Source organism: Chlorocebus sabaeus, chromosome 3 (genome assembly GCF_047675955.1).
Source record: "Chlorocebus sabaeus isolate Y175 chromosome 3, mChlSab1.0.hap1, whole genome shotgun sequence".
NCBI classification, from domain to species: Eukaryota; Metazoa; Chordata; class Mammalia; order Primates; family Cercopithecidae; genus Chlorocebus; species Chlorocebus sabaeus.
In genome coordinates, this window is record NC_132906.1 from 459608 (window position 1) to 486471 (window position 26864).

The window sequence follows — 26864 nt, forward strand, 5'->3', positions numbered from 1 at the left end:
TGTGAAACCAATCAGGCTCATAATCAAAATGACTAACAGAGTGAACAGAAATGGTCTCCCAAGTCATTTTACATTTTATCTGTAAATATCAATTTCTTAAGAATTCCCAGCGACACCTTTTGGCCATCTCACCATTCTTCTTCAGACCTGCTATGTGTGGAGGAACTGGGTGGGGAGCACTTGCCTATTTCTTTGTTACTGCTACTTTCATAAGGTTCATTTGTCCCAGGTAAAGCTCTGAGTCTGGCACTTAGACGTTCACCTTTACTACTGGCACTATAGTTCTGGCCACTATCTGAAAACACAAAAATAAAAATGCATTTGTTTAATATGTTGAGAAAACATAAAACTACATTATGCATCTTAAAGCATACTTATTTGCCAAGAAACAAGCAGGTGGTTTCATTTGGAAGCCGGCTTCTTAGGGATGTAATTCTTGTTTTCTGAAATTTAAAAGAAATACATTGTGGGAATCTATAATATAGATAAAACATCACTTAAGAGTAGCCTGTATATGTATTCTTTCAAATGTGTGCTTAGTTATAGGTTTCAATTGTATGGAAGATCTTAAGAGAAAGTAAGAGATCACCCTGACTAGTATAATCTAGCAAAGAACAAAGCACCTGAAGAAAGAACAAATGGGAAATCACAAGCTCAGATCAACCTCCTGTCGTGGCTGGAGAGGGGCCCTAAAACCACATCACATGAAAAACAGCAGAGGCGGCTAGGTAAACTTAACCTAGCGGGTGGAGAACCTAGACCACACAAGCACTTTCTTCAAACATTTGAAGCGTGTTCGTAGAGAAGAGGATTAGACTTCCCCTGTATAGCAGGATAGATTTTGGCTTGATAGAATGACAAACCTAAAAAAGAATTATAATTGCCCAAATAGGCAATGGCTGCCTTAGGAAAAAATGTAATATGTATCACTGAGGATTTTCAGATAAAACTGAACACTAACATGAGTAGGAAATGTTATAGTACTTTTTAACCAGAAATTTCTGTAGTATTTTCTAGAGGAACTACTCCTCTAGCCCCACAGTTTTCCTTTCTTCCCCTTAGAATTCCTAGAGTGATATTTTTTTCTATTATGTAAGCCTCACTTTTAATGAGAGTAGTCCACTGATAAACACACTGACCATTTCTTTTTTGAATATACTTTGTATTTTAGTTTACTGATAATGTCTCTGGGAATAAATCAGAACAAGATGGTCTTTAAAATCCCCACATTTTAAGATTGGCCAACTGACCCAAAATAGTAAGCCCTCTCTAAGGTTCTTATCCAAAACTTTACCATTTCCCTTACCACTGATGTTACCGGAAAATAAAACTCTTCAGTGTATTGAATATGTCTACACACTTTAGTATATTTTAAATTATTCTGTCCCTCTCTATTTTTTGTTAAAACAAAAGTTAATTTTTTCCATGCAGAAATGTATATGGGTGTCTTTTAAACTGCCTGAGCGAGCTCAGGTCAATAAAGTTTCAAAAACATTGCTCTAGGGATATTTCTTTTACTTTGCCTTTTTTTCCTGAATAATGTATATCCTACCTGTCTCCAAGAAAGGTTTAAGATAAGCCACCAAATATATACACAATAACCATAGAGCGATCTTTTAAAAGATGAATGAGTATGTGAGAAGAAAAGTTTGGGTGAGAAACGTAAAACAAAGTTGGGAGGGAGTGGTCCAAACAGGCCTTCTTGCCTTAGGGTTTGCAGTCAAGGAAGGGCACGGGCACACACAGTTCTTTGACTCATGGGTACATAAGATATGACAATCAATGTCTCCACAAAAATGTAGGTGGTTCCCATTACAGAGATAAGATGGAAATGCCTCACAGAACTGCTCACTGAGGAATACTGTGGAATGTCAGAAACACACCCTCATTAGTAAATACAACAACATTATTTCACTTTTTATATAGATGTAAATTACCAACAAAACCCTGATAGCTCCCTCAGGCACCCCAAACCCTTCGGAAATCCAAATCCAAATTCCTAGCCTGAAAGATTCAAATTTTGTGGAAAAAGCAAACCTTTAAAAAGTAAAACTTGGGGCCAGGTGTGGTGGTTCACGCCTGTAATCCCAGCACTTTGGGAGGCCAAGGTGGACGGATCATGAAGTCAGGAGTTCGAGACCAGCCTGATCAACATGGTAAAACCCTGTATCTACTAAAAATACAAAAATTAGTCGGGCATGGTGGCACACGCCTGTAATCCCAGCTACTCGGGAGGCTGAGGGAGAAGAATCACTTGAGCCTGGGAGGCAGAGGCTGCAGTGAGCTGAGATCGTGCCACTGCACTCCAGCCTGGGCTACAGAGCGAGATTCTGTCTCAATAAATAAATAAAAATAAAATAAAGTGCTTATATAAAAAATAAAACTTGGCTGGGCAGAGTGGCATGCACCTATTATCCCAGCTGCTTGTGGGATGAGGTGGGAGGATCACTTGAGCCCAGGTGTTCAATGCTGCAATGAGCTATGACAGCACCACTACACTCAGTCTGGGTGATACAGCGAGAACACATCTCTAAAATAAATAAATAATAAATAAAACCTGACCTCATTTGAAAAATTTCAGTTGTCCAGTTGACAAACTATAAATGCAATTTTTGAAAGTTTCGTTATGAGGACTAGTGTGGGTAATATTGTGAATACTGTGGTTTCATCATTTTCAACTAACTTTCATGGAGTAATAATGTCAAATGATCTTTAACAAAGGTACCAAAGCTACACCCTGGGGCAAAAACAGTCTCTTTAACAAGTGGTGCTAGGAAAACCGGCTATTTCTATGTAAAATAATGACATCAGACCCTTACCTCACACCATAAGCAAAAATTTAACTCAACATGCATTCAGTAAAATGTAAGATCTGAAATTATAAAACTCCTAGAAGAAAACATAGTGGAAAATTGACATGACAGTAGATTTGGCAATGATTTTTTGGATATGGTATCAAAAGCACACACAAGAAAAGCAAACAGGCAAATGGTACTACGTTAAACTTAACAACTCCTGTGCAGCAAAGGAAACAACCAACTGGGTGAATAGGCAGCCTATAATATTTGCATACTATATATCCGATAAGGGCTCAATATCCAAAATACATAAATAATTAAAACTAAATCAATCTAAAAATTGGGATCTGAATAGACATTTCTCCAAAGAAGATATACAAATGGCCAACAGGCATATGAAAAGCATATGTTCAACATCACTATTCAACAGGGAACTGCAAACCAAAACCACAGTGACACAGCCTCACACCAATTAGGATGACTACTATTAAACACACACACACACAAATACCAGAAAACCCTAGAAAATAACAAGCATTAGTAAGAATGTGGAAAAATTGTATCTCTCATGCATCCTCAAAGGAAGTGTAAAATGGTGCAGCCACTATGAAAAACAATGGAGGTTCCTCAAAAAAAAAAAAAAGAAAAAGAAATACAGGCAGTATACGATAGCAAATCCCGCTTGCGGGTATTTAGCCAAAATAAATGAGAAGAGGATTTCAGTGTCTTCACATCCATATTCACTGCAGTATTATTCACAATAGCCAAAAGATGGAAGCAACCTAACTGTCCACTGATAAATGAATGAAGTTTTAACATGTGGCATATATATACAGTGAAATATTATGAGCCTTCAAAAACAAGGAAATCCTGTCACACACCACAACATGGTTGAACTCTGAGGACATTATGCTAAGAGAAATAAGCCAGTCACAAAAAGACAAATACTGCATAATTCCACTCACATGAGGTATCCAATGTAGCCAAACTCTTCGAAAGTAGAATGGTGGTTGCCAGGAGAGGGAAAGGGTGAAAAGGGAAGTTGTTCACTGGATACAGAGTTTCAATTTTCCAAGACGAAAAATGTCTAGAGCTCTGTTGCACAACAATGCGCATGTGGCTAAGACTGTATCGTACACTTAAAAATGGGTAAGATGGTGAGTCTTAAGTGTTTCTGACCATCATAAAAAAGGATTTAAAATTTTGCATACCTTTATATTCAACAATTCCACTTTTAAAAATGTTTATTAAGAAAATAAAAAAAAATTTGGCTGGGCATGGTGGCTCATGCCTGTAATCCCAGCACTTTGGGAGTCTGAGGGGGTGGATCACTTGAGGCCAGGAGTTTGAGACCAGCCTGACCAATATCGCGAAACCCCATCTCTACTAAAAATACAAAAATTAGCTGTGCATCGTGGCACATGCCTGTAATCCCAGCTACTCGGGAGGCTGAGGCACAAGAATTTCTTGAACTTGGGAGGTGGAGGTTGCAATGAGCCAAGATCACACCACTGCACTCCAGCCTGGGCAATCGAACGAGACTCTGTCTCAAAAAAAAGAGAAAAAGAAAATCATAAAAATATTTGATGACAGAGGAAGATGTGCATGATATCATGGGAAATGATGAAAACAGGGTACAAGTACACCCTTACACATATTCATCTCTGGGTATGTGATTTTGGTGACTTTAGTTTCTTCTTCTTCCTATCATCATTATTTTATTTCATTCTGGAGATGGGATCTTGCTGTTACCCAGGCTGGAGTGCAGTGGCTATTTACAGGAATAATCGGTACACTGCAGCTCTTGGTCCCATGATCCTCCCAGGTCAGCCTCACAAGTAGAGTGCACCATTGTAAATGGCTCCTGTTAATTATTTCTGTAATTTAGTTACCAATTATTTTTGTCTGGCAGTTTTCATCTTCCACAATAAATAGTATCCATTTTGGGGTATTTTAATCCCAAAAAAATTTATCTGAATCTATTCAGTCCTAGAGTTCAGACATCTGTAGTCTCACTTTCAAAATATGTTCTTTATCTGGTAATTACAATATTTGTAGTCTTTGATGACTGGACTCTATAGTTTCTGTTGTTGCTTACTCTTAGTGGCTTATTTCCTCATGCGTGCCTACTTTTTCTTAACTGTAGGTTCTTACTCTTTGAAACTTAAAGTCAATTCCTTCAAGGAGGATTTAAGTTTATTTTTTGTAGGCATCTTGTAGCCTCACCAACTCCAGTCCACTTTAAACCAAGTTTTCAGCTTGGTGTTCTTCAGAACACACAGATACAATATGTACTCCAGCTCCAAAACTGTGTGAGTGAAGGCTTACGGTTAGGAATTATCAAAAGACCTCTTCTTGTTTTCTACATTAGAACCAAGGTGAAAATCCATCTGAAGGGTGGCCTCTTTTCCTTTCTTTTTTTTTTTTTTGAGACGGAGTTTCGCTCTTGTTGCCCAAGCTGGAGTGCAATGGCGTGATCTCGGCTCACTGCAACCTCCGCATCCCGAGTTCAAGCGATTCTCCTGCCTCAGCCTCTCGAGCAGCTGCGATTACAGGCATGCGCCACCACGCCCGGCTAATTTTTTTTTTTTTTTTTGTATTTTTAGTAGAAACGGGGTTTCACCATGTTAGCCAGACTGGTCTCAAACTCCTGACCACAGGTGATCTGCCTGCCTCGGCCTCCCAAAGTGCTGGGATTACAGGCATGAGCCACCGTGCCAGGCCAGGGTGGCCTCTTTTCTACTCGACCTACTGAAAGTGTTGCCAGTGAGAAGTCCTAGCTTTGTGACAGGGATTCTTTGATCTGACCTCTGCTCTGGCCTTTTTGAGGCCCCAGGCCCTATCTCTCGGTCCCCATGAGTGTCGATAATCTGAGGCTCTCAATCATGAGGGATTAGCTAAGCAAATGCCAGTTCCTGCACTTCTTACTCTTTTGGATTTAAACTTTCTAGACCTTTTTGCCTCCAAAGAATTTCCTTCTTTCCTTCCAACTCGGTCATGCATTTTTAAAGGTTTTTTTCATTTTATTTTCTTTTTTCCTCCTCCTCCTTCTTTTCTTTTCTTTAACATTCAACATACCACTTTTAGGAGAGCTATACTTGGAGTTTTCCTGAATATTTAGACTATCTTACCATCAGACATAGATGTCTGTAATAATTTTACAGTCAGTAGAAACACGCAAAAATGTCATTTAAAAGGCTAAGTCTAACCCCTTTATTTTTCAGATGAGAAAACAGGCTTAGGATAGTGAAGTGAAGTGACTTGTTCAAGAGTGCACAGTTAGTGACAAGATCAGCACCAAAACCCAGACTTCCTGCCTGCCAGCCTGGGCCTTGCCTGTTAGACAAATAGTGCCTCTTTAGCAAAGGATCCGTGGAAAGTGTGGCACCCGGGCCTCATTCATATTCAGATTCCAAGCACATGCTATTCCCAGCTCAGCAGTTTGGCTCGCCCCAGGAAATGTGGCTGTCTTAATAATGACAGTTAAGCATTTAAAGGAAACTCACACTCTCTTTTCACCACCCTGTATTTTACACCCTTCTGCTGGCCCAGAACAACCTGACCCCTCCCTGCCTTATTAAGCAAAAACATCGTAACACATTTCTACTTGGTGGCCCTCTACGTCCTGACCTGACCAACGTCTTTACAAGGCAATGCATACGAAGAAGACGACCTATTTGTAACATTTTAGAGTGATGTAGTTTTAAAATATGAAGTTTTTTTTTTTTTTTTTTTTGGTAAGAAAGTGACTTTTAAGCCGGGTGTGGTGGCCTAAGCCTGTAATCTCAGCTACTCAGGAGGCTGAGGCAGGAGGAGAATTTGAGGCCAGGAGTTCAAGAAAGTGAGTCTTATAAAAGGCTGTATTCACAGAATAAATTAAGTAAGGTTAAGGGGCTAACTACATAAACTTTGGTGAAAATTTCTCTCCAAATAAAAATGAATTGTTTCCAAGGAAAGGCAGTCTTTACTCACTTAGAAAGAATATGGTTATGAGCATGAAAATAATTTGTAGCAGTAATAAGATAGAAAAAATACAGAGAAGATGAAAAGCAGTGCCCTTCATTTTTGCTAATTTTCTAAACAGGTTATGGCAGATTTTTATCATATTTAAATTCAATGATTTTGTGAAACTGAGTACATAGTACATTTATATAAGTAGTGAAAATAAGAAAAAATGTATCAATTTCTTTATCTTAACACCACCAATGCTATTTTAAATTCCGATGAGTGTTAACTGTGCTCCTGCTCAGCACCTTATGCTGTTCACACCCAGCAGAGGCAAAAGGAGACACGGCCGCTGCCTTCAGGAACTTTACAGTCTGTGGTGACTTTTACCTTAAGCATTCACTATAAATAATTTCCATGATGTCATACCTATAACAGGTTTTAAAGATGCAATAAAAGTACTTGCCTTTCCTGCATTTTTCTTATTTTATTGATTTCTGTGAACATTATTTTGTTTAGAGAAAAGTAAAAAGGAAACTACATTGTGTGATTATTAGTCACTGCACTCCAGCTGCAAATAAGATTGTCTCTCAGAAGGTATATCATCTCTCGAAGCTGTTATGTTAAGTGATCCAAGTCCATGGAGCTCCCAACGGCAACAGCATCCCCCTTAAAGATGAGCCAAGGAAGCTCGATGTGGGATATCATCGCAGTGGGAAGAAGGGGCCTGTAATAACTGCTGCAGGGTGACACAACTGTGGAGAACATAATTCAACTGGGAATTATTTCCAGTTGAACATTTAGTTTATTCTCAACGTTTCTACTGTAAATAATGTGATCAATATGTATGTACATAATTATTTATTTATTTTTATTTTATTTTTTTTTTTGAGACGGAGTCTTGCTCTGTCACCCAGGCTGGAGTGCAGTGGCGCAATCTCAGCTCACTGCAAGCTCCACCTCCTGGGTTTACACCATTCTCCTGCCTCAGCCTCCCGAGTAGCTGGGACTACAGGCGCCCGCCACCTCGCCCGGCTAGTTTTTTTTTTTTTGTATTTTTTAGTAGAGACGGGGTTTCACCGTGTTAGCCAGGATGGTCTCGATCTTCTGACCTCGTGATCCGCCCATCTCGGCCTCCCAAAGTGCTGGGATTATAGGCTTCAGCCACCGTGCCCGGCCCATAATTATTTATTTAAAGTAAGTTCCTATCAAAGGGTATGGGCATTTTAATTAATTTATTTATTTTTTGGGATGGAGTCTTGTTCTGTCTCCCAGGCTGGAGTGCAGTGGCGCAATCTCCGCTCACTGTGACCTCCACCTCCCAGGTTCAAATGATTCGCCTGCTTCAGCCTCCTGAGTAGCTGGAACTACAAGTGTGTGCTACCACACCCGGCTAATTTTTGTATTTTTAGCAGAGACAGGGTCTCACCAGGCTGGTCTCGAACTCCTGACTTTAAGTGATCTGCCTGCCTTGGCCTCCCACAGTGCTGGGATTACAGGCATGAGCCACCGCACCCGGCTGCATATGGGCATTTTAAAGGGCTTGATGTATATTTCCAAACATTCCCAGCAGGGTGTGCCACTTAGAACTCTCCCCAGCAGAATTTAGTTAATAAAGAGTGCTCATCTCATCTCATCCTTGCTATCTTTGGGAATTACCTTTTTAAAAATTCATTGCTAATTTTATAGGTTAGTTTGTGCTGGTAGCAAGCCCTACGCCTGTCATCAACAGGCCTGAAAGCAACTGGCCATAAACAGGATTTCTGCAGCAATGTGACATGCTCGTGATGACTATCACACACACTGCTAGAAGTTGTTGGTTTACTGGAGCAGGGCAAGGAAAACCTGGCCCCCGCCCCTGAGCAGAAAACTGCTCAAACCACAAACAATAGCAGGAGCGGCCTGTGCTTTAACATGTTTTTGCTGCAGATAATCAGCCAGGGCCTGTTTCTCTGCTCCTTGCTAAAAATGCTGTGTTTCCTATAAGGAATGCTTTTAGCTAATCTATAACCTATAGAAGCAATGCTTAGCACTGGCTTACAATAATATGTGGGTCAGACTCTGTTCGTGGCTCTCAGCTCTGAAAGCTGTCAGCCCCCTGACCCCACTCTGAACTCTATTTCTGTGTCTGAGTCTTTAATTCCTCCAGTGCTGCTGGGTTAGGGTCTCCATGACCGAGCTGGTCTTGGCGAGTTTGCATTGTTTTAGTTATTGGTGAGGCTGTATATTTTACCACCATGTGTGAGAGAATAGTTTATATCCTCTTCTCTACCTCCCTGCAACTCATTCACTTCTTAAATCATTACAGTCTGACTTTTGCCTGTAACAGTGCACTGAGACTGCTTTCTTTAGGGCTGTCAACACTATCTTAGTTGAAAAATCTAACGGCCCTCTGTAGTCTTTAAGGCCCAATTAATCAATACATATGTAATCATTTTTCAACATTCCCCTTCCCTTAAGCTAGGAAGTCTATCAATTGCCCCTATTAGTTTCTTATTTTTTGAAAGTACTATCTAAAATGAAACTTCCTAAAAAATTCTGCCCATTTCCTTGAATGTGTTATGAATATAGTGGTTCTAACTTTTTCAAATCTCTTCTTAAATAACTCTCTTTTGGGGAGCTATACATTGACTTCATTATCCATTAGACACTTTGTAAAAGTTTTTTATCTGTCTCTTCCACTTTTAAGAAGATGACATTCAATTTAGCCTCTATTAAGATGCAATAATTAAGATCTACTTTCACTCCTTAAGTATGAGGAAATGTTTGTTTCTATCTAGAAATACCGAAGAGCATTAGACAATCCCTTTGGGACCTTTAGCAGGACTTTACTATCCAGTTTACCTGGGAGCTCTGTACTCTGACTTGGAAATGGCCTATCCTCTTATTACTAGGAAGCTGGTCTTGCTTTGCTCCCGTCCCTTTCCAAAGCTGAGAGGCACTGCACCACGGCTAGGGATCCAGAGTGCTCTCCCAACCCACAGTCCAAGAAAGTAACGACCTCGTCAGCTCAGAGGACATAATGCTCAGATAATTTTACAAGGACCATAGATTGGACCTAGCCTTACTCTGAGAATTTCAGCTCATTCTTACATTGTTACAGCTGCAATTCTGTTTGATTTCACCCCTCATCCCCTACTTCTATTGATCCAATTACATGATTACCCAACAAAACCCAACAGGAATATACTAAAATTGTAAAAATGAACCCTGATAGCTACTGTACAGGCAATACTCAAGTGAGGAGAGGGAGACTGTGGAGGGACTCAGTGAAGATGTAAGCAAAGGAGGTAACATTATGTATTTGTTATATGTGGCAACTTAAATACTTAAAACCTAGCATATAAAGAGGATATGAGAGGTGAAGCTGGAAGAATGTTGGTATTTACTGAGTACTTATTATGGATAGAAAACGTGAGAAATGCTTATCTGTTGATAAAACAGCAGAACAGGAAGGGAAAGAGGGTAAAAAAGAACTCATAAAATGTGTGTTTGTATGTATGTGCACACATATGTATATATAAAATACATGTGTATATATTTTACAGATAGGATATATGCATGCATACATATGTGTGTATGCGCATATATGTATGTATGTGCATATATATTTTGTAGAAGTTTTGGATTACATTTCCTGTGCTTTTTGTAACTTGCCTCTGAAGGCAATTACAAAAAAGGAATTTCACGAATGTTTTGATTAACAGCAGCATTACTGGAGTAAATATTCAGCTTTCCAAATTGGTAACTTCAAGAACCAACATTTATTTTTATTTATAAGCACTAGTATTTTTGTTTTAAAAAAAATTAAACTCAACAGTGAGACAGGGGTACACGTGGTTACACTGCATGGATAAACATGACCCTCTCGTGTTAGGGAGAAACTGAGGCTCTCACACTTAGAGGTCACACACTGGCAGCGGTGAGAACATAGGTGCTGGCAGAGCAGTGGACACTGGTATTCCAGGCCCCGTCCATACACTCCCTTTGTCAGACGGGAGTCACAGTAGCCATGCTCACCCTTGCATGTGCTTGCCCTTATCAGGAGTTTCTCTAAGAGCTTTCCATACGAGCCCATTTCCTCCTCTCAGCAACCCTATCAGGAAGGTCATGTTTTCACTCTCATTTGACTGATGAGGAAACGGTGACAAAGAGATTTAAGTAACTTGTTCACATAAGATGCGGTGAGTTCAGGAAGGGGGTCCATGGATGTTGAATGAATGCCAGGAATGGGGATTAATGACAAGGACCGAAAACTTAGGGCTACAGGCGAGAGGAAAGGAGCATGTTCTGCTGAAGACACGAAATCTCATCGTATGCTCTGTGACGTGTGTTGATATAGTGAGGTGGTGAGTTGTAAACAACTAAGGTGGTTTTAAGAGAAGAAGTTCACTGATACAGACGCTTCCTGTTCAAGTTGTATACCAGGATGAAATGGCTTCAAGCAGTGCTTTGATCAAAAGGATAATTCCCATGCCCCACCTGTCATTACCAAAAATATTCATGGAGATTTTGGCTTAGAGCAGGGATTAGCAAACTACAGTATGTAGGCCAAATCTGGCCCACCTTGTTTTTGTCTATCCAGCAAGCTGATGATTTGTACATTTTGAAATGGTTAGGCACTTTTACACTGTTGGTGGGACTGTAAACTAGTTCAACCACTGTGGAAGACAGTGTGGCGATTCCTCAAGGATCTAGAACTAGAAATACCATATGACCTAGCAATCCCATTAACATACCCAAAGGATTATAAGTCATGCTGCTATAAAGACACATGCACACGTATATTTACTGAGGCACTATTCACAATAGCAAAGACTTAGAACCAACCCAAATGTCCATCAATGACAGACTGGATTAAGAAAATGTGTAACATATATACCATGGAATACTATGCAGCCATAAAAAAGGATGAGTTCATGTCCTTTGTAGGGACATGGATACAGCAGGAAACCATCATTCTCAGCAAACTATCGCCAAGAACAGAAAACCAAACACCGCATGTTCTCACTCATAGGTGGGAATTGAACAATGAGAACACTTGGACACAGGAAGGGGAACATCACACACCGGGGCCTGTTGTGGGTAGGGGGAGGGATACCTAATGTAAATGATGAGTTAATGGGTGCAGCACACCAACATGGCACATGTATACATATGTAACAAACCTGCACGTTGTGCACATGTACCCTAGAACATAAAGTATAATAAAAAAAAAAAGAAAAAAAAGAAAATGGTTAGGAAGAAAAGCAAATAACATTTTGTGACATATAAAACTTATATAACATTCTAACTTCAGTGCCAATAATTAAGTTTTAGAGAACACTATCACATTTATTCACTTATACACTGTGTACAGCTGCTTTCAATACACAACAGCACAGTGGAATATTCTCGGCAAATGAGACTTGGCCTGCAAGCCTAAACTATTTACTATCTGGCCCTTTAGAGAAAAAGTCTGCACACCCCAAATTACTAAGAATTACTGTATCAGAACACAGAGGACACACTGTCAAATTACACCAGCTGGTGTACTGGCAGAGGCAAACTTCTTCTGGAACTGTAACACTGAGACTACTCTGGCGCTCTGGTGCTGTTCACTATCTTGTAATACTTACTATTCATGTAGATTCCTTTGTGGTACATGCCGTATACAAAGTGGGCTGGATACTTGGGTATCCTGCAAAACTATGGTCTAGATTTATGGGGTGAAGAGACATGCAAGTTGGGACTGAGGCTGACAGGCATGATCCTTAGAGAAATGACAGCAGCCGCCCCCCAGTCTCTCAAGACTCCCTCCCCGCACAGATGCCAGCAATTCCTCCTCTAATTGGCTGAGTTGTGTCGGTCTGTCCTCTACACTTAGGCCTATGCACTTCCTCAGAGCGTACGCTCCTCGTCTCGTCCTCCCTGGTGGGCACTGAGCATGACTTGTTCATTCTCGGCTTGTGACACCATCGAGGCCCAGCAAAACTGCGGAAAGGTGTTAATTAGCCACGTTCAACCTTGGACTAGAATATTAAAATATAACTTGTTTGTTTTTTAAATAAAATATGTTTACAACTTACTTTATAAAAGGTACCATGAAGTGAATTTCTGTTCACTGAGTCTTATCCTGATTTTCATTATAAAATTATTTTCAGTCTAAAATTGATAAGATTTTCATTGGAAAAGACATAAAAATCAAACTAAAAATGCAGCAAGCCATTAAAAATCACACAGGGTAAACCAAAAAGCACTTTAAAAATGAAAGCTTAATAACACCATACTCAAAATACATCATAAAATGTCACTATCATGCAAAAATAGAAAATGCCATCCACGATCATTAAAAAGTCAGGAAACAACAGGTGCTGGAGAGGATGTGGAGAAACAGGAACACTTTTACACTGTTGGTGGGACTGTAAACTAGTTTAACCATTGTGGAAGACAGTGTGGCGATTCCTCAAGGATCTAGAACTAGAAATACCATTTGACCCAGCCATTCCATTACCAGGTATATACCCAAAGGATTACAAACCATGCTTCTATAAAGACACATGCACATGTATGTTTATTGCGGCACTATTTACAATAGCAAAGACTTGGAATCAACCCAAATGTCCATCAGTGACAGACTGGATTAAGAAAATGTGGCACATATACACCATGGAATACTATGCAGCCATAAAAAAGGATGAGTTCATGTCCTTTGTAGGGACATGGATGAAGCTGGAAAACATCATTCTCAGCAAACTATTGCAAGGACAGAAAACCAAACATTGCATGTTCTCACTTATAGGTGGGAATTGAACAATGAGAACACTTAGACACAGGAAGGGGAACATCACACATCCAGGCCTGTCGTGGGGTGGGGGGACAGGGGAGGGATAGCATTAGGAGATATACCCAATGTAAATGACGAGTTAATGGGTGCAGCACACCAACATGGCACATGTATACATATGTAACGAACCTGCATGTTGTCACATGTACCCTAGAACTTAAAAGTATAATAATAAAAAATAAAATAAAATGCCACCCAAGAAGGAATTCTTGTGTCTTGAGGACAGCTACACGTGAGAAGCAGATGTGTTCTGTCAATTTCTCGACCTTTAACAAAATTCAACCACAACAACAGGCAGAATATAGTTACTCCCCTCATCAGTTTATCTGCAGAGAATATAAATACCGTTAACTATCAAGACTTTGAAATAAAAAGGAAGGAGAAAGGGAGAGAAGCCTCATAGCCTGGGTTCATTCCGACTTCACAGCCAGGGCCAGCCTTGGAGTGTGGCCTGTGCTGAGAACTGGAGAAGGGGGACAGAAAACACGATTCCTGCAAAAGCGTCAGGGTAGAACCAGCTCAGCCACAGAAAGCAACATTCACACTGGGCTCCAGGATGAAATGAAAAAGTCTGGGATGATGTATAACTCAAGATGTCAGAAAATAAGGAACGAAAAGGCAAATGATGGGGGAAAGCACCCTAGGAAGGGACTGATGAGTGTTTTAAATTTGTGACAGAAGAACCTAGTAACATGCTTGTAAAATTCCACGAGAGCACGGTTTGTACGCCGAAAGTCCCTCATGTGAGAATAAAGCTTATCTGTGCGCTAGAACTGACTATTTGTGTTGGACTGAAATGGACTAGAAGAAAAGGACAATGGATGGAAAAAGAAAAAGCAGCAGTGGGAGGCCAGGACCAGAAGGGGACTCTTCAACAGGGAGGCCCCTCTTTTCCTGCACACAGGTTATCAGATCTGGGGTGGTCCTACCTCTCTTCATTGTCAGTCCCTTCTTTCCTGACGTGGAGGAGGTCCCTGGCCGGGTAAAGGCCTCTCTGTGCTCTGATGCCTGCATGACTGAAAGAAGGCTATGGGAAAGGTCACCAGGGAGGCTGGGCAATTCTCCATGTCAGAGGATCTGGACCTGTGGTGGCCTGAGGCACACTGATCAATCTGTTTCCGAGAGGCAGCTGTCAGTCTTCCTGGGGTTACTTTCTCGGGGGTGGGACCCTGGACACTGTCCCCTGGGCTCTAGGGAAGCACCACACCATTCAGCAGTTTTTCGGGCGTGCTATCACATCTCATTAGAAGGTCCTGATGTGTCTGAGGCAGATTTTCAAAGTGATGACATCTGGGAAACTAAGGCTGAAGTTAAGGGGTGAGATTTTATAAACTTATACCAGAGAAGGCTCAGAGAACTTAACATAAGTTTGTTGATGTTTAGAAGGAACTGGTTGGTTACTCTGAACTTAAGATTTTCAGAGAGAAATGCAGAATCCTTAGGGGATGGTGAATGTGGCCCTAGAATTTTAATACTTAATACTTCCTTAGGGGTTACTCAAGACAATTATTCCTTAAAGGGACAGTTATTTCCAAGAGAGCTCATGTCATGTACTTCCCGCTTCCTAAGAGCAAGGATGAACAAGCAGCACTGTGCTAGTCTGGGGAGCTGTCTAGAGTTGCGTTTGACTGCTGCACAATGCCTAGTCTGTGGACTTCTTGGCTGTTAAGAACATTTTTGGTACACATCCATGATCCCTCATCTACAATTCCAAATTCCAAAGAGCTCTGAAAGCCAACTTTTCAGGTGGCAATATATAAACTTCTTGGGTATAGAACGTGACTTGATTTGAGGCTATTTATAGTCTTTATTTATCCTCAGTGTGAATATTCATGCTTCACTGAATTAGTATGTCTGAGGTGCTCTCCTTGGGTAGTATGTGATACATGGCTAATACATCATCTTGCTTTCTAAACTCCAAAAGGTTCTGAATTTCACAACACACCTGGTCCCAGGGGTTCTGGGTAAGGCGCTGTGGGCTTATGGCTGTCTCTGGTTTAAGAAGAACTGCTGGGCCAGATCTCTCTGACTAAATCCACCTCCAGATAGTCACACGGATCCATTAGAGTGGAGTGTGTGAGATATCTGGGGCTAGGGAAGAGCAAGGAGACAGGGGTATCCACCAGGACCGCGGTGGCTAAAGAAGTGGACGTGGCTTCTTTGATGTGACAGGCTCTGCCTATGCTACTCGTGAGACTTGGGCTCAATGCTGCTTTTACTGATTTCTCCAGCTCTGGGTAATGGCTCGTGAAGGTAAACAGGAAAGCACCATGAGGTTTGGCTGGAGACGCTGGACTGATTCTTGGGGAATCAAGTGGCCTGGCTAGAACCCGATGCCACTTATGCCTGTAACTGCCTACTGAGTTATAAATTGAATTTGACTGCAGTTGGGACGAAGACTCCTTGCATTTCAAAGCATGGCTCTGAATTCAACGAGTCTTCGTCCCAACTGCAGCTTCTATCCCTAGGAAAATTTGAAAACTCATGCACATTTCTCTACCGTGGCAGCATCCACAGCACCATTAGAAGCTGTGTGTCTTTCCAACTAGATTCTAACTTCTTTGAGCGTGGGGACCACATCTTAATTGTTCCCGTGTCCTTGGCTCTTAGCACAGTGTGTGGCACATAGTGTGCATCCAGTAAACACTGTGAATGGATGAAAGGCCTGCCTAATTGAGAGCTACATTTGTCTTTGTCCTGACTCCTACATCACAAACAGATATGACAGAATGCAGCTGGAGAGTTACATAGAGCTGGGTCATATATGCATGAGAGTGCTGAGTATGGATAGGAGAGAATGTAGGTGTATTTATAGACCCCAATTCGACATTTATGTTTAAAATTAGCTTCTTTAAAATCACCAAATTCTACTAAGTTTAACTTACACTGCCTGCCTGAAGTAGAGAAAGAAGGTAGATTGTTGATGGGAAGAAGGGATGGAAAACTCAATAAAATGTCTTATGTAATGATGTCACAAGGAGTAAAATAATTTTACAGATGCAAAGAACTTCAGAAATCACCAAAAGCCTACAGCATTTATGTGGTTGGTCCAAAGACATATATACACTGTCACAATCAAGAGTGGGACTCACACTATGTCTCCCAATTCCTAGCTTGTCACTAATTCTACACTACAAGATTGAGGGCTGCCAGCATTCTATAAGACCATCCTACTTCTCATGGCACTTCCCTCAAATGGAAATTTTAAAAACGTAACACAGCAAAACCTCCTAAGTATGCCCATCTATGACAATCTGTCCAACCTGACAGATTAATAAATGAAAACTTGTTTATTAATCAATTAGCTAAAACAAGCATGGTTATTTAAGAAAATCTGCTAGCATTTACAAATACTTATTTACATATCAGACTGCTTACCAAATTAATTAATGTGAGGTTTTACTGTGTATAAAACAAACTGACAGACACATAAGAATACTTTAGATTATTGTGAGATATTTCTAGAAGCCTACATACTAGAAATGTGGAAACCCAGTTTTTCAGGGAAAGAGAAAACACTTACCACCGCTAGCACTTCCTTCTCTTTTGCCACGGGAGCCCCCACTGCCATCTCTGCCTGACTTTATGCGCTAGAGCAACGAGAAGACAAGTTTAAAAGAGTAAGTGATATTCCTTCAAAGTTGAATATAGATTTTAAAATTAACATTACTACATAACCCTTAGGACTTTTAAAATTAACATTACTACATAACCCTTGGGACTAACCCATCACACCTGAGAGTTGATTCTGTAGAAAAAAAAAAAAAAAGCCTAAGTTGTTTTGTAAGTGGAGGGTTCAAGCCTTCCCCTCTAAGGCTCTTGAGAAAACTCGGATAGCACTTTAATTCAAAAGTGCAGCGTAACCTTGGCTTGCACAAACAGCTCAAAACCAAACAGTATTTTCTGGATGTGAATGTCCAGGGCTTAACCATGATCTTTAGTTTAAGGGAGAGATGGGTGAGGAGGGGAAGGGAATCTACAAAAGGGCCATTTCCTGCCATTAGTCCTCATATACAATGGTTGGACCTGAACTATTTGAGGGGGAAAAAAAAAAAAAAGAAAAGTAAGCTGAATTTTGAAATTCAATTTATAAAATAAAAGTATGATTAAAACCTCACAAAATACCTAAGATCTATCCAAGAGTCTGCTTTCCCAGATACAGACCTGCCTTCAAAGCCTAAGAAGTATGTCCACACTGTGGCATTGTTAGGTTTCTTTTTACATTTGATGGTTCTTTTGTGTTTTGCCTAAGTATTAGAATTTTTGTATTAACATTGAATCTGCCTCAAGTCACACTATCAAATGTTCATATGTATAATGGTTCATTTATACAGCTATAGGATGATTAGTGAACAGAGACAGATAGCTTTTTATATTTATAATTGAATTAAACTTCTTAATATAGGTGGATATTTTATTTAGATCTTCAATAACATAATAATATAAACATAATTTCATATTTAATTCAAAGGACAAATTATTTAACTCCTTTACCCTGACAAATTCCCAAATATTTATAAATTATCAGGTCATGGATAAAGTTATTGTCCGTGGTCTGCTGGGAAGAAAGAAATTCTTTTCAATAATTTAACTCATTTCTGTAAGATAAAATACTCTCCTAAAACTCAGGACTTCCAAATGTTACATAAACATATCCGATTTTTTTTTCCATTGAAAGGAAAAGCACTTCCCTTGAAATCCCATCTTTCTCCTTGTCTTCATAGACAAAAGAAAATCTTAAAAAGATGTAGCAAAGTAAGAATTTAAACATCAATAATCTGACTTTTATTTCAAGGCTTGATTTTCATCCATCCACAGATGGATCATCGCCAGCATATCAAAAAGACCTCTAAATGCTGAAAATAGGCCGGGTGCGGTGGCTCACATCTGTAATCCCAGCACTTTGGGAGGCAAAGGAGGGTGGATCACCTGAGGTCAGGAGTTCAAGACCAGCCTGGTCAACATGGCAAAACCCGGTCTCTACTAAAAATATAAAAATTAGCCAGGTGTGGTGGCAGGCACCTGTAATCCCAGCTACTCTGGAGGCTGAGGCAGAAGAATTGCTTGAACCTGGGAGGTGGGGGTTGCAGTGAGCCGAGATCACACCATTGTACACCAGACTGGGTGATATAGAGGGACTCCGTCTCAAAAAAAAAAAAAAAAAAAAAAAGCTGAAAATAAATTCATCAAGACAAATGTCTACACAGCTCGACAGTTTTTAAAACCACATGTGAAAACTTGCACCCTGTTTAAGTGACCAGAGGTTCAGAACAGGATATGAGAAGGTAAGTAAGCACTTCCATAATCACTACACTCTTTATTGCCTGACACCTGCTCCCTGCCCTCATTTAGAATTTTCCAGTCCTCTGGCTCTCATCACTCTTCTCTTTTTAATCTCTTTAAATTCCTACTTTCTGTCCAGCCTAGAATCAAGGCCTACCACGTGCCGTGACACCACATTGGAACTACGGCCCTTGCCTTCTTTTCTTTCTGCTTCACTCACCAAGAGAAACCTAAGCCTCTGTTGGTTCAGTGACTTCCCTTTTTCCTCTCCTAGTTCCAGGACACTGTGCCCTGCTGGGGAAACAGCTCCATCAGTACAAAAACCAGGCAAGCCTCAGGGCTCCCCACTGCTCACTTAGGTCCTCCCCTGTGCTCCATGCAGGCCATCTCACTTCTCACAGACACCACTTTTTGTCCTCATCACTTTTGGAACTGACTGTCCCGCCTGCTTAGAGAATAAAAGGAAAACAGCATCTCCTTGGATATGCCAGCTGGCATGGACCCCGCATGGATGGCTTGGCTACTCCCTGTCCGTCTGCCCGTCCTCATCTTTTCAGCTATTTCCTCCTCCCTCATCTCCTCAGGAGACCCCCTGTGTGTCCCCTGGTCAGGGCTGGCTCCATGTGCTCTCATTATGCTTAGGGTCCCACTCTACCAGCTTGTCTTTCTCCTTCATCAACCTCCTGTGCACAGAGAATGTGGTGTTCTTTTCCAAGTGAATGCCTATTTGCAGCTGAGAATCAGTGAACTCCACCATAAGGAGTCTTGTGTGCTAACCATTGTAATAGCCGTAGCAAGGATTTCTTGTGGAAGTTACAGAGAAGGCAACTTCAAAAGTAAAACCAAAATATTGATCAAAACCTTAGTTTGATAAGGTTCTAAGTTCAAAGAACTCCCTAAGTATGTGCCTACTATGTAAGGAAAAAAAAAAAAGAAATCTCAACTGTCAAGACTCAGTTAACTGCACATCTCTCAAACCATTCACACAACAGAGCTCTGCTCAGTAGTGTTTTCAGGCATGATCTAAGTTCTTCCTTCGGAGATGCAAAGTAAACACCCAAGAGATAGAGCTGCTGCAAACAGCAATCCCACCAGGCAACAGGACAGACTCTGTGATGCGCCCCCGGGTATTCCAGGGCTGCCCAGCAGCTGACCTTGCCCTTTAAGTGTGTGATGGAGGTAAAGTGGCCTCAGTGCAGTCCAGAGAAACTGAAGGAAGCCAGGAGGGCCCACATATACAGAGATGCTGCCAAGTCAGGCAGACGGAAAGTTAGAGTATCCATCATATTGACGGCTGTGTAAGTGAATAATCTTAGTGAGGGTAGTTTTAGCTGTGTGAATGGAGGTAGCCAAGGTTAGACTGATTTGAAGAGCACCTGGGAAGTGAGAAAATAAAGATCAAGTATAGATAAACTACATTGTTCTTTGGCTGGAAGGATAAAGAATGGTGACAGTGGGGCAGATCCAGAATGTGGGGCCAGAAGCTTATACAGTTTGGGGGAAACTTTCTGAGAAAGAGGATATAAAACTGTGAAAATGGGCTGGGCGCGGTGGCTCACACCTGTAATCCCAGCACTTCGAGAGGCTGAGGTGGGCGGATCACAAGGTCAGGAGTTCAAGACCAGCCTGACCCACATGGTGAAATCCCGTCTCTACTTAAAAAAAACAAAAACAAAAACAAAAAACCAAACCAAACCAAAAATCTGTGAAAATGAAATGAATGCAAAAATAAAAATTTATTAGACAGAGGCAATGCAAATGAGGGCCTGCAGTTTAAGCTCCCTGACTCCATGGGGAACACCCTGGGCTGTGGGCACTGCTGCTCCTCAGGGCACACTGGGCAGGGAATTCCTGCCATGACACCACACACTCTCAGGGGCCCGAGTCTCACACAGACTCATCTGACATGCAACCCACCACAGATCTAGCACGGGCATGGGTACATTTTAGGAGCACAGTGAACACTTGTTAAACATAGTGATGACATTCTCATCGTATGGTATATGAGGGCTCAAGTAGGAGACACACTTTTCAAAATTATTTCCCTCAACTTTCCAGAGTTTTAACACTTCATAAAGTTCACAGAAATTCTTATCACTTTGGAGTGGGTGTGAGGTAAGGCCTCATGGTAGATGAGAGAGGAAGCATTTCAACAATGATTAATATAAATTATTCTTATCATATCAACACTAAAATGTGCAGGACACCCATGTAACAAAATATGGAGCACAAAGTGACATGGGAAGTGGTCCATGTTATTTTGTGAAATGGGTGGAAAAGCTTATAAAACAGTATTTTTTGTTAAAATCTCATTTTTGTTTAAAAAAAAAGTCCCATTAAAAATATACGTGTTGATATATGTTTGTATATATTTGTAAAAATGCCTGGGAAGGGGGAATGATAACAGTGATGTCTAAGTGCTGGGATAGGTGATTTTTATTTGGATTAAAAATTATTTACAAAAGCAATTTTCCCGCATTTTTAAAAGAACATTTATTGTTTTAATAAATATGGAAAAAAGATGGGATTCCTAATCTGGAAAAAATATTATGTTATTCCCACTTTGGAAAAAAAAATGAGAGAAGGCACAGAATAGAGGAGCAAAGTAGCCACAAATAACTGAACAAATTAAGTGAACAAATGCTGGAAGAGAGAAAATAAACATTTTTTCCCTTTAAACCTTCTCTTTATTATGAATCTGTGACCATAAACTCGCATGCCACTCTTCTGGAGACTGGAAGAACCATTATGAGCTGGTGGATCCTATGGGTCATCCAGGATGGGCCACCCAGAGTGGGGTCTGGAAACCACTGATGGCCCACAAAGTGCCACCTGTCCTCAATGAGATGAACAGAGGGCAAGTGCCTACAAACTTGCACAGCACCAAAATGTTACTGGATGTTGGACCCTGCTGACATGCAAGTACAGGATCATTTTTCTAGTAATGTCAGTGACAGACTGGCAAAAATAATTTCACCACAGATAGTTTGAGAAGTTCAAAGCTAGAACACTATCCTCATTTTACAGCTGATAAGAATGAAGTCCAGAAAGGTAAACATCCATTCCAGATCACATGATTGACCAATGGTCATGTCAGGAAAAAAGTGCAGGGTTCTGTCCACCATACTATGCTTTTACTTCCTAAGAATTAGGTTTCTGTCCTATGGAACAAGGAGCAGTTACTTGTTACGTAGTTAAGGGTTCTTAAGAAGGTTGGCCCTGACTGTAAATTCAAGAGAAAACAAAACTAAAAACATTCCTTAGTGGCTTCAATTCCAAAGAACCCATAAACGTGGCCTTAACTTCCTGTCCTCAGACCTCTGCCCACATTTTTTTCTCTCCACCCCAAACTCCAAGTGTCCAATCATGCCTACTCCACACACAAGCCCTCCGGGAGCTGCCTCTGAGTACCTCCTCCGGGGCGAAGACCCTCCCTCTCAGTCCCACAGCTCTGCCTTGAGTGCCTCAGGCACCAGGGCCAACTCCTGGGCCTCACTGTGTCCTCCATACGCATGGGCATGGCAGATCATAATCAATGTTTTCCCAGCGAACCGACAGAGAGGCTAACACGAGACTATCTGAAATCAATGGCCTTGAAGAAGTGACTGGTGATCTTATCCTAGAAAATGTAATCAACACACAAATCACCATCAGTTTTGTACTAAGGATATATTCTGATCAGTAGTTTTGCTGACTTTTGTCAATAATATATAAATTGTACAAGACATTCTTATAGCCATTATTACACATACAAACTTTTTTTTTTAATTGCATTTTTTAGTTTGGTTACTTTTAAAGCTAAATATGGGATCTTAATACTCGATCTTTCTCCTTTTAAGAAATATAACCAAAAGGGTTTCTGCTTAACTCAACTGTATGTTTATTTTCATTGTATTTTGGTAATAACTGGAAATTTGGGTATAGGTACCAATGATATATTAATTCTGAATGTCTCATGCTATTTTGTCAATCTGGCCAAAAGAAAGCATTTCTTGGTATTGTTTCCTGATTACTTCGGGGGAAAACTGGCAAATATTGAAATAGCATTTCTCTATTTGAATATTCTGAAAATTCAGAAATTTAATTTAAAAATTGAATATATTTTTATCTTTAGACTAGCAAAGAAAATATTCTGTATTTTGTCTCTTTTTTATTTTTGGGACAGAGTCTTACTCCGTTGCCCAGGCTGGAGTGCAGTGACATGATCTCAGCTCACTGCAAGCTCCGCCTCCCAGGTTCGCACCATTCTCCTGCCTCAGTCTCCTGAGTAGCTAGGACTACAGGCACCCGCCACCGCGCCCGGCTAATTTTTTGTACTTTTAGTAGAGACAGGGTGTTTCATGGTTAGCCAGGATGGTCTCGATCTCCTGACATCGTGATTTGCCCACCTCGGCCTCCCAAAGTGTTGGGATTATAGGCATGAGCCACCGCACCTGGCCTCTATTATTTCTTTCTTTTCTTTTCTTTCTTAATAGTTTACCTTTATTCTCCAACCTTCTTTGGTGTTTTGGCTGTTTTTCTCTTCCTTTTTCATATTTAAAATATTCATTCCTCAAGGCTTGCTCTTTCCATTTTGCTCTATTCCAAACATACACTCTTGCTTTGACAGACCTCTTTGTCTGCTAATGTTTTTCATGTTCAGTGAAGCAGAAAAGCAAAACATATTTTAAAAGACAGCACTGCTACACGGTTTACAGTTTCCAGGGGCTGGTCCACACCACTACGGGGCTCGCAGTGTTCAGGAATGGAGGGCTGAGAGTGAGGCTGTCTTGCCTGGCCAACAACCCAGTGCCACAATCGCTTCTTGCTGGCACTAATGAATGTACAATGTACGATGTATAAAGTTTTCTTCTTACCCAAAAATGTGGATCCCCCAAGCACAAAAAAGAGAACAGTCTTCCTTTCCATAATAGTTCCAGAAAGAGGACTAATTTCTCTGAAAAAGCATTTTAGATAAAACTTCTAGTTTTAACATTTTAAAACAGGAGTTAGGGACTCAACAAGAGAAATTACCCTGACCCACATAAACCTGAATTGGTTTATCTTCCTCTCTTAAGTTTATACAAATCTTTTTCCATTTTAAAACAATTTTTAAAAATCCATCACCTGATATATTTTATGTCTACTTTTTCACCTCTTAAATCAGCTTCTATATCCTGAGTTGGTGTTTGATCAAGGTAACCCTTCAGGAGCATAAAGCCTGAGTGCTTCTCAAACTTTGGTGACAATAAAAATCACCTAGAAAACTTGTTAGAGCACACACTCACAGATTCCATTGTTGCAGAGAAGTAATTGTCTCTCATGGTCCACAGGACTTTCCAATTAAAATTGTGTCTTCAAATTAAACTGTAAGTTATTTCATGTTGTGGAAAATTATTTGTCTGTTAGTAGCTATCCACTAAGATAATATGAAATCTATTGCACTTTCTCTCCCTGGGAATCCACTTTTGCCAGAATTTTATCCTCAAACTAGAGTTTTAATTATTCCTCCTATAATGTTAGAGCAGAAAAAAAATTTCAACTCTGTTTTCTTATAGAAGTTCCTAACATCACACATTTGAGCTATAGAAGGCTGACATTCTAAAAATTAACAGATAGCAGTTTTGGGCCCATATGAGATACCTGTTCCCTTATTTCTTTCATTTTTTCCAACCTCTTCAGTTTTCTGGCATATTCTTGAGCATCTTTTAATCCAAGATCTGTGCAGAGACGAACCAAGAAACGCAGACCTAAATTGTAAAATATACATTTAGGAAAGAATATAGGCACAGTCTATTTGTTAAAAGCTTAATAAATCAGTGAACTCAGTCTTTTGGGATACAGGTAGGAATGATGCTTACAAATAGTACTTTTCTCCTGAAAAATAACTACACTTTGCAATCTCTGGACCAGGGAGAACTGACTTCCTTGGAAGGAGGTTTAAAGGGTCTCTCTCCATGTGTCCTGTCCTCACGCTGCCAGAAGCTAGAAGGCCCATGGCACAGGACCGCTGGGCATAGGACCCCGCTGGGCACAGGACCGCTGGGCATAGGACCCCACTGGGCACAGGACTGCTGGACACAGGACCGCTGGGCACAGGACCGCTGGGCATAGGACCGCTGGGCATAGGACCCCGCTGGGCACAGGACCGCTGGGCACAGGACCGCTGGGCATAGGACCCCGCTGGGCATAGGACCCCGCTGGGCACAGGACCGCTGGACATAGGACCCCGCTGGGCACAGGACCGCTGGGCACAGGACCGCTGGGCATAGGACCCCGCTGGGCACAGGACCGCTGGGCACAGGACCCCGCTGGGCACAGGACCCCGCTGGGCACAGGACCGCTGGGCACAGGACCGCTGGGCACAGGACCCCGCTGGGCACAGGACACCACTGGGCATAGGACACCGCTGGGCATAGGACACCGCTGGGCATAGGACACCGCTGGGCATAGGACACTGCTGGGCATAGGACTGCTGGCAGAGAACTCAGAAGGCAAATGTAACACTTGTTAATGTTCTATAGCAGTTTCATAAATACATATAAAGAGCTGTAAGACAGACTAGGCTAAAAAGTATAGGCAGTTTATACATATAATAATAATTACTAATAAACGTTATTACTGTCAGTAAATTCATTTTTAAAATAAGTATTATTCACACTGTGCAAAGTACTAGGAAGATAAAAAAGATGTATTTTACAGTTGCTGGTCTTACAGTTGACATCAAATATATAAAATAATCACAATAAAAAGTTTTGTGTTCATCCTGTTTTGTATACAATAACAACAACAAAATCTTCCATCACTTTATACATATCACCAGATGACATATTGTTTAGTTCTGCTTGCTACTGGGTCTCACAAAATGGTATTGTTCTGTTTACAGTCTCCTGGAATTTGCTTTTTCATTCAAGCTTGTGTTGCTTCTAAAATCAGCAACATTTAAAAACATTCAGTAAATGCTAAAAACACAATAATTTTGCTTTTACATTTATATGAATGGTCTTTGTCATTTGTGGTCTAAATTACTTTAAAATATTTTTATTATCTCATTTAAAAATAATATTTTCCTTCAATACAACTGCAATGCAGGTCATTATAGAGAATTTATAAAACATACAAAGGTAAAAAATAAAAAATAAAAGTTACTCATTACTCATCCATCCAGAGACAAAATCAAAGATTTTTATATTTCTTTTTATGCTCCTCAGTTACTTTACAGTGGAATTACTGAATCCAAACATTATGACTTTTTTTTTTTTTTTTTTTCTGAGACAGAGAGTCTCACTCTGTCACCCAGGATGGAGGGCAGTGGTGCGATCTTGGCTCACTGCAACCTCCGCCTCCCGGGTTCAAGCGATTCTCCTGCCTCAGCCTCCCAAGTAGCTGGGATTACAGACACCCACCACCACGCCCAGCTAATTTTTGTATTTTTAGTAGAGATGGGGTTTCACCACATTGGCCAGGCGGTCTATCAATTTTGTTGATCTTTTCAAAAAACCAGCTCCTGGATTCATTGATTTTTTGAAGGGTTTTTTGTGTCTCTATCTCCTTCAGTTCTGCTCTGATCTTAGTTATTTCTTGCCTTCTGCTAGCTTTTGAATGTGTTTGCTCTTGCTTCTCTAGTTCTTTTAATTGTGATGTTAGGGTGTCAATTTTAGATCTTTCCTGCTGTCTCTTGTGGGCATTTAGTGCTATAAATTTCCCTCTACACACTGCTTTAAATGTGTCCCAGAGATTCTGGTATGTTGTATCTTTGTTCTCATTGGTCGCATTCTCTGTATTTCCTGAATTTGAATGTTGGCCTGCCTTGCTAGGTTGGGGAAGTCCTCCTGGATAATATCCTGAAGCGTGTTTTCTAACTTGGTTCCATTCTCCCTGTCACTTTCAGGTACACCAATCATATGTAGATTTGGTCTTTTCACATAGTCTCATATTTCTTAGAGGCTTTGTTTCTTTTCACTCTTTTTTCTCTAATCTTGTCTTCTTGCTTTATTTCATTAATTTGATCTTCAATCACTGATATCCTTTCT

The 26864-nt window shown here is 40.6% G+C and overlaps 1 protein-coding gene across 9 annotated transcripts in view; it reads right to left on the minus strand.

Moving 5' to 3' along the window:
• Nucleotides 1–26864, minus strand: part of IFT88 (intraflagellar transport 88) — a 116084-nt gene that overhangs the window by 372 nt on the left and 88848 nt on the right. For 5 of the 9 annotated variants that reach the window (XM_008021649.3, XM_008021653.3, XM_008021650.3 and 2 more), the window contains 3 exons: nt 24475–24581; nt 17093–17159; nt 185–295 (listed from right to left, as the gene is read on the minus strand). In XM_008021649.3, the coding sequence (XP_008019840.1) occupies nt 185–295; nt 17093–17159; nt 24475–24581 (285 nt within the window). Of the gene's footprint in view, nt 1–184; nt 296–374; nt 444–17092; nt 22472–23332; nt 23475–24474; nt 24582–26864 lie in introns of those variants that run through there. The other 4 variants (XR_012091696.1, XR_005236572.2, XM_008021659.3 and 1 more) reach the window with 4 other exon arrangements.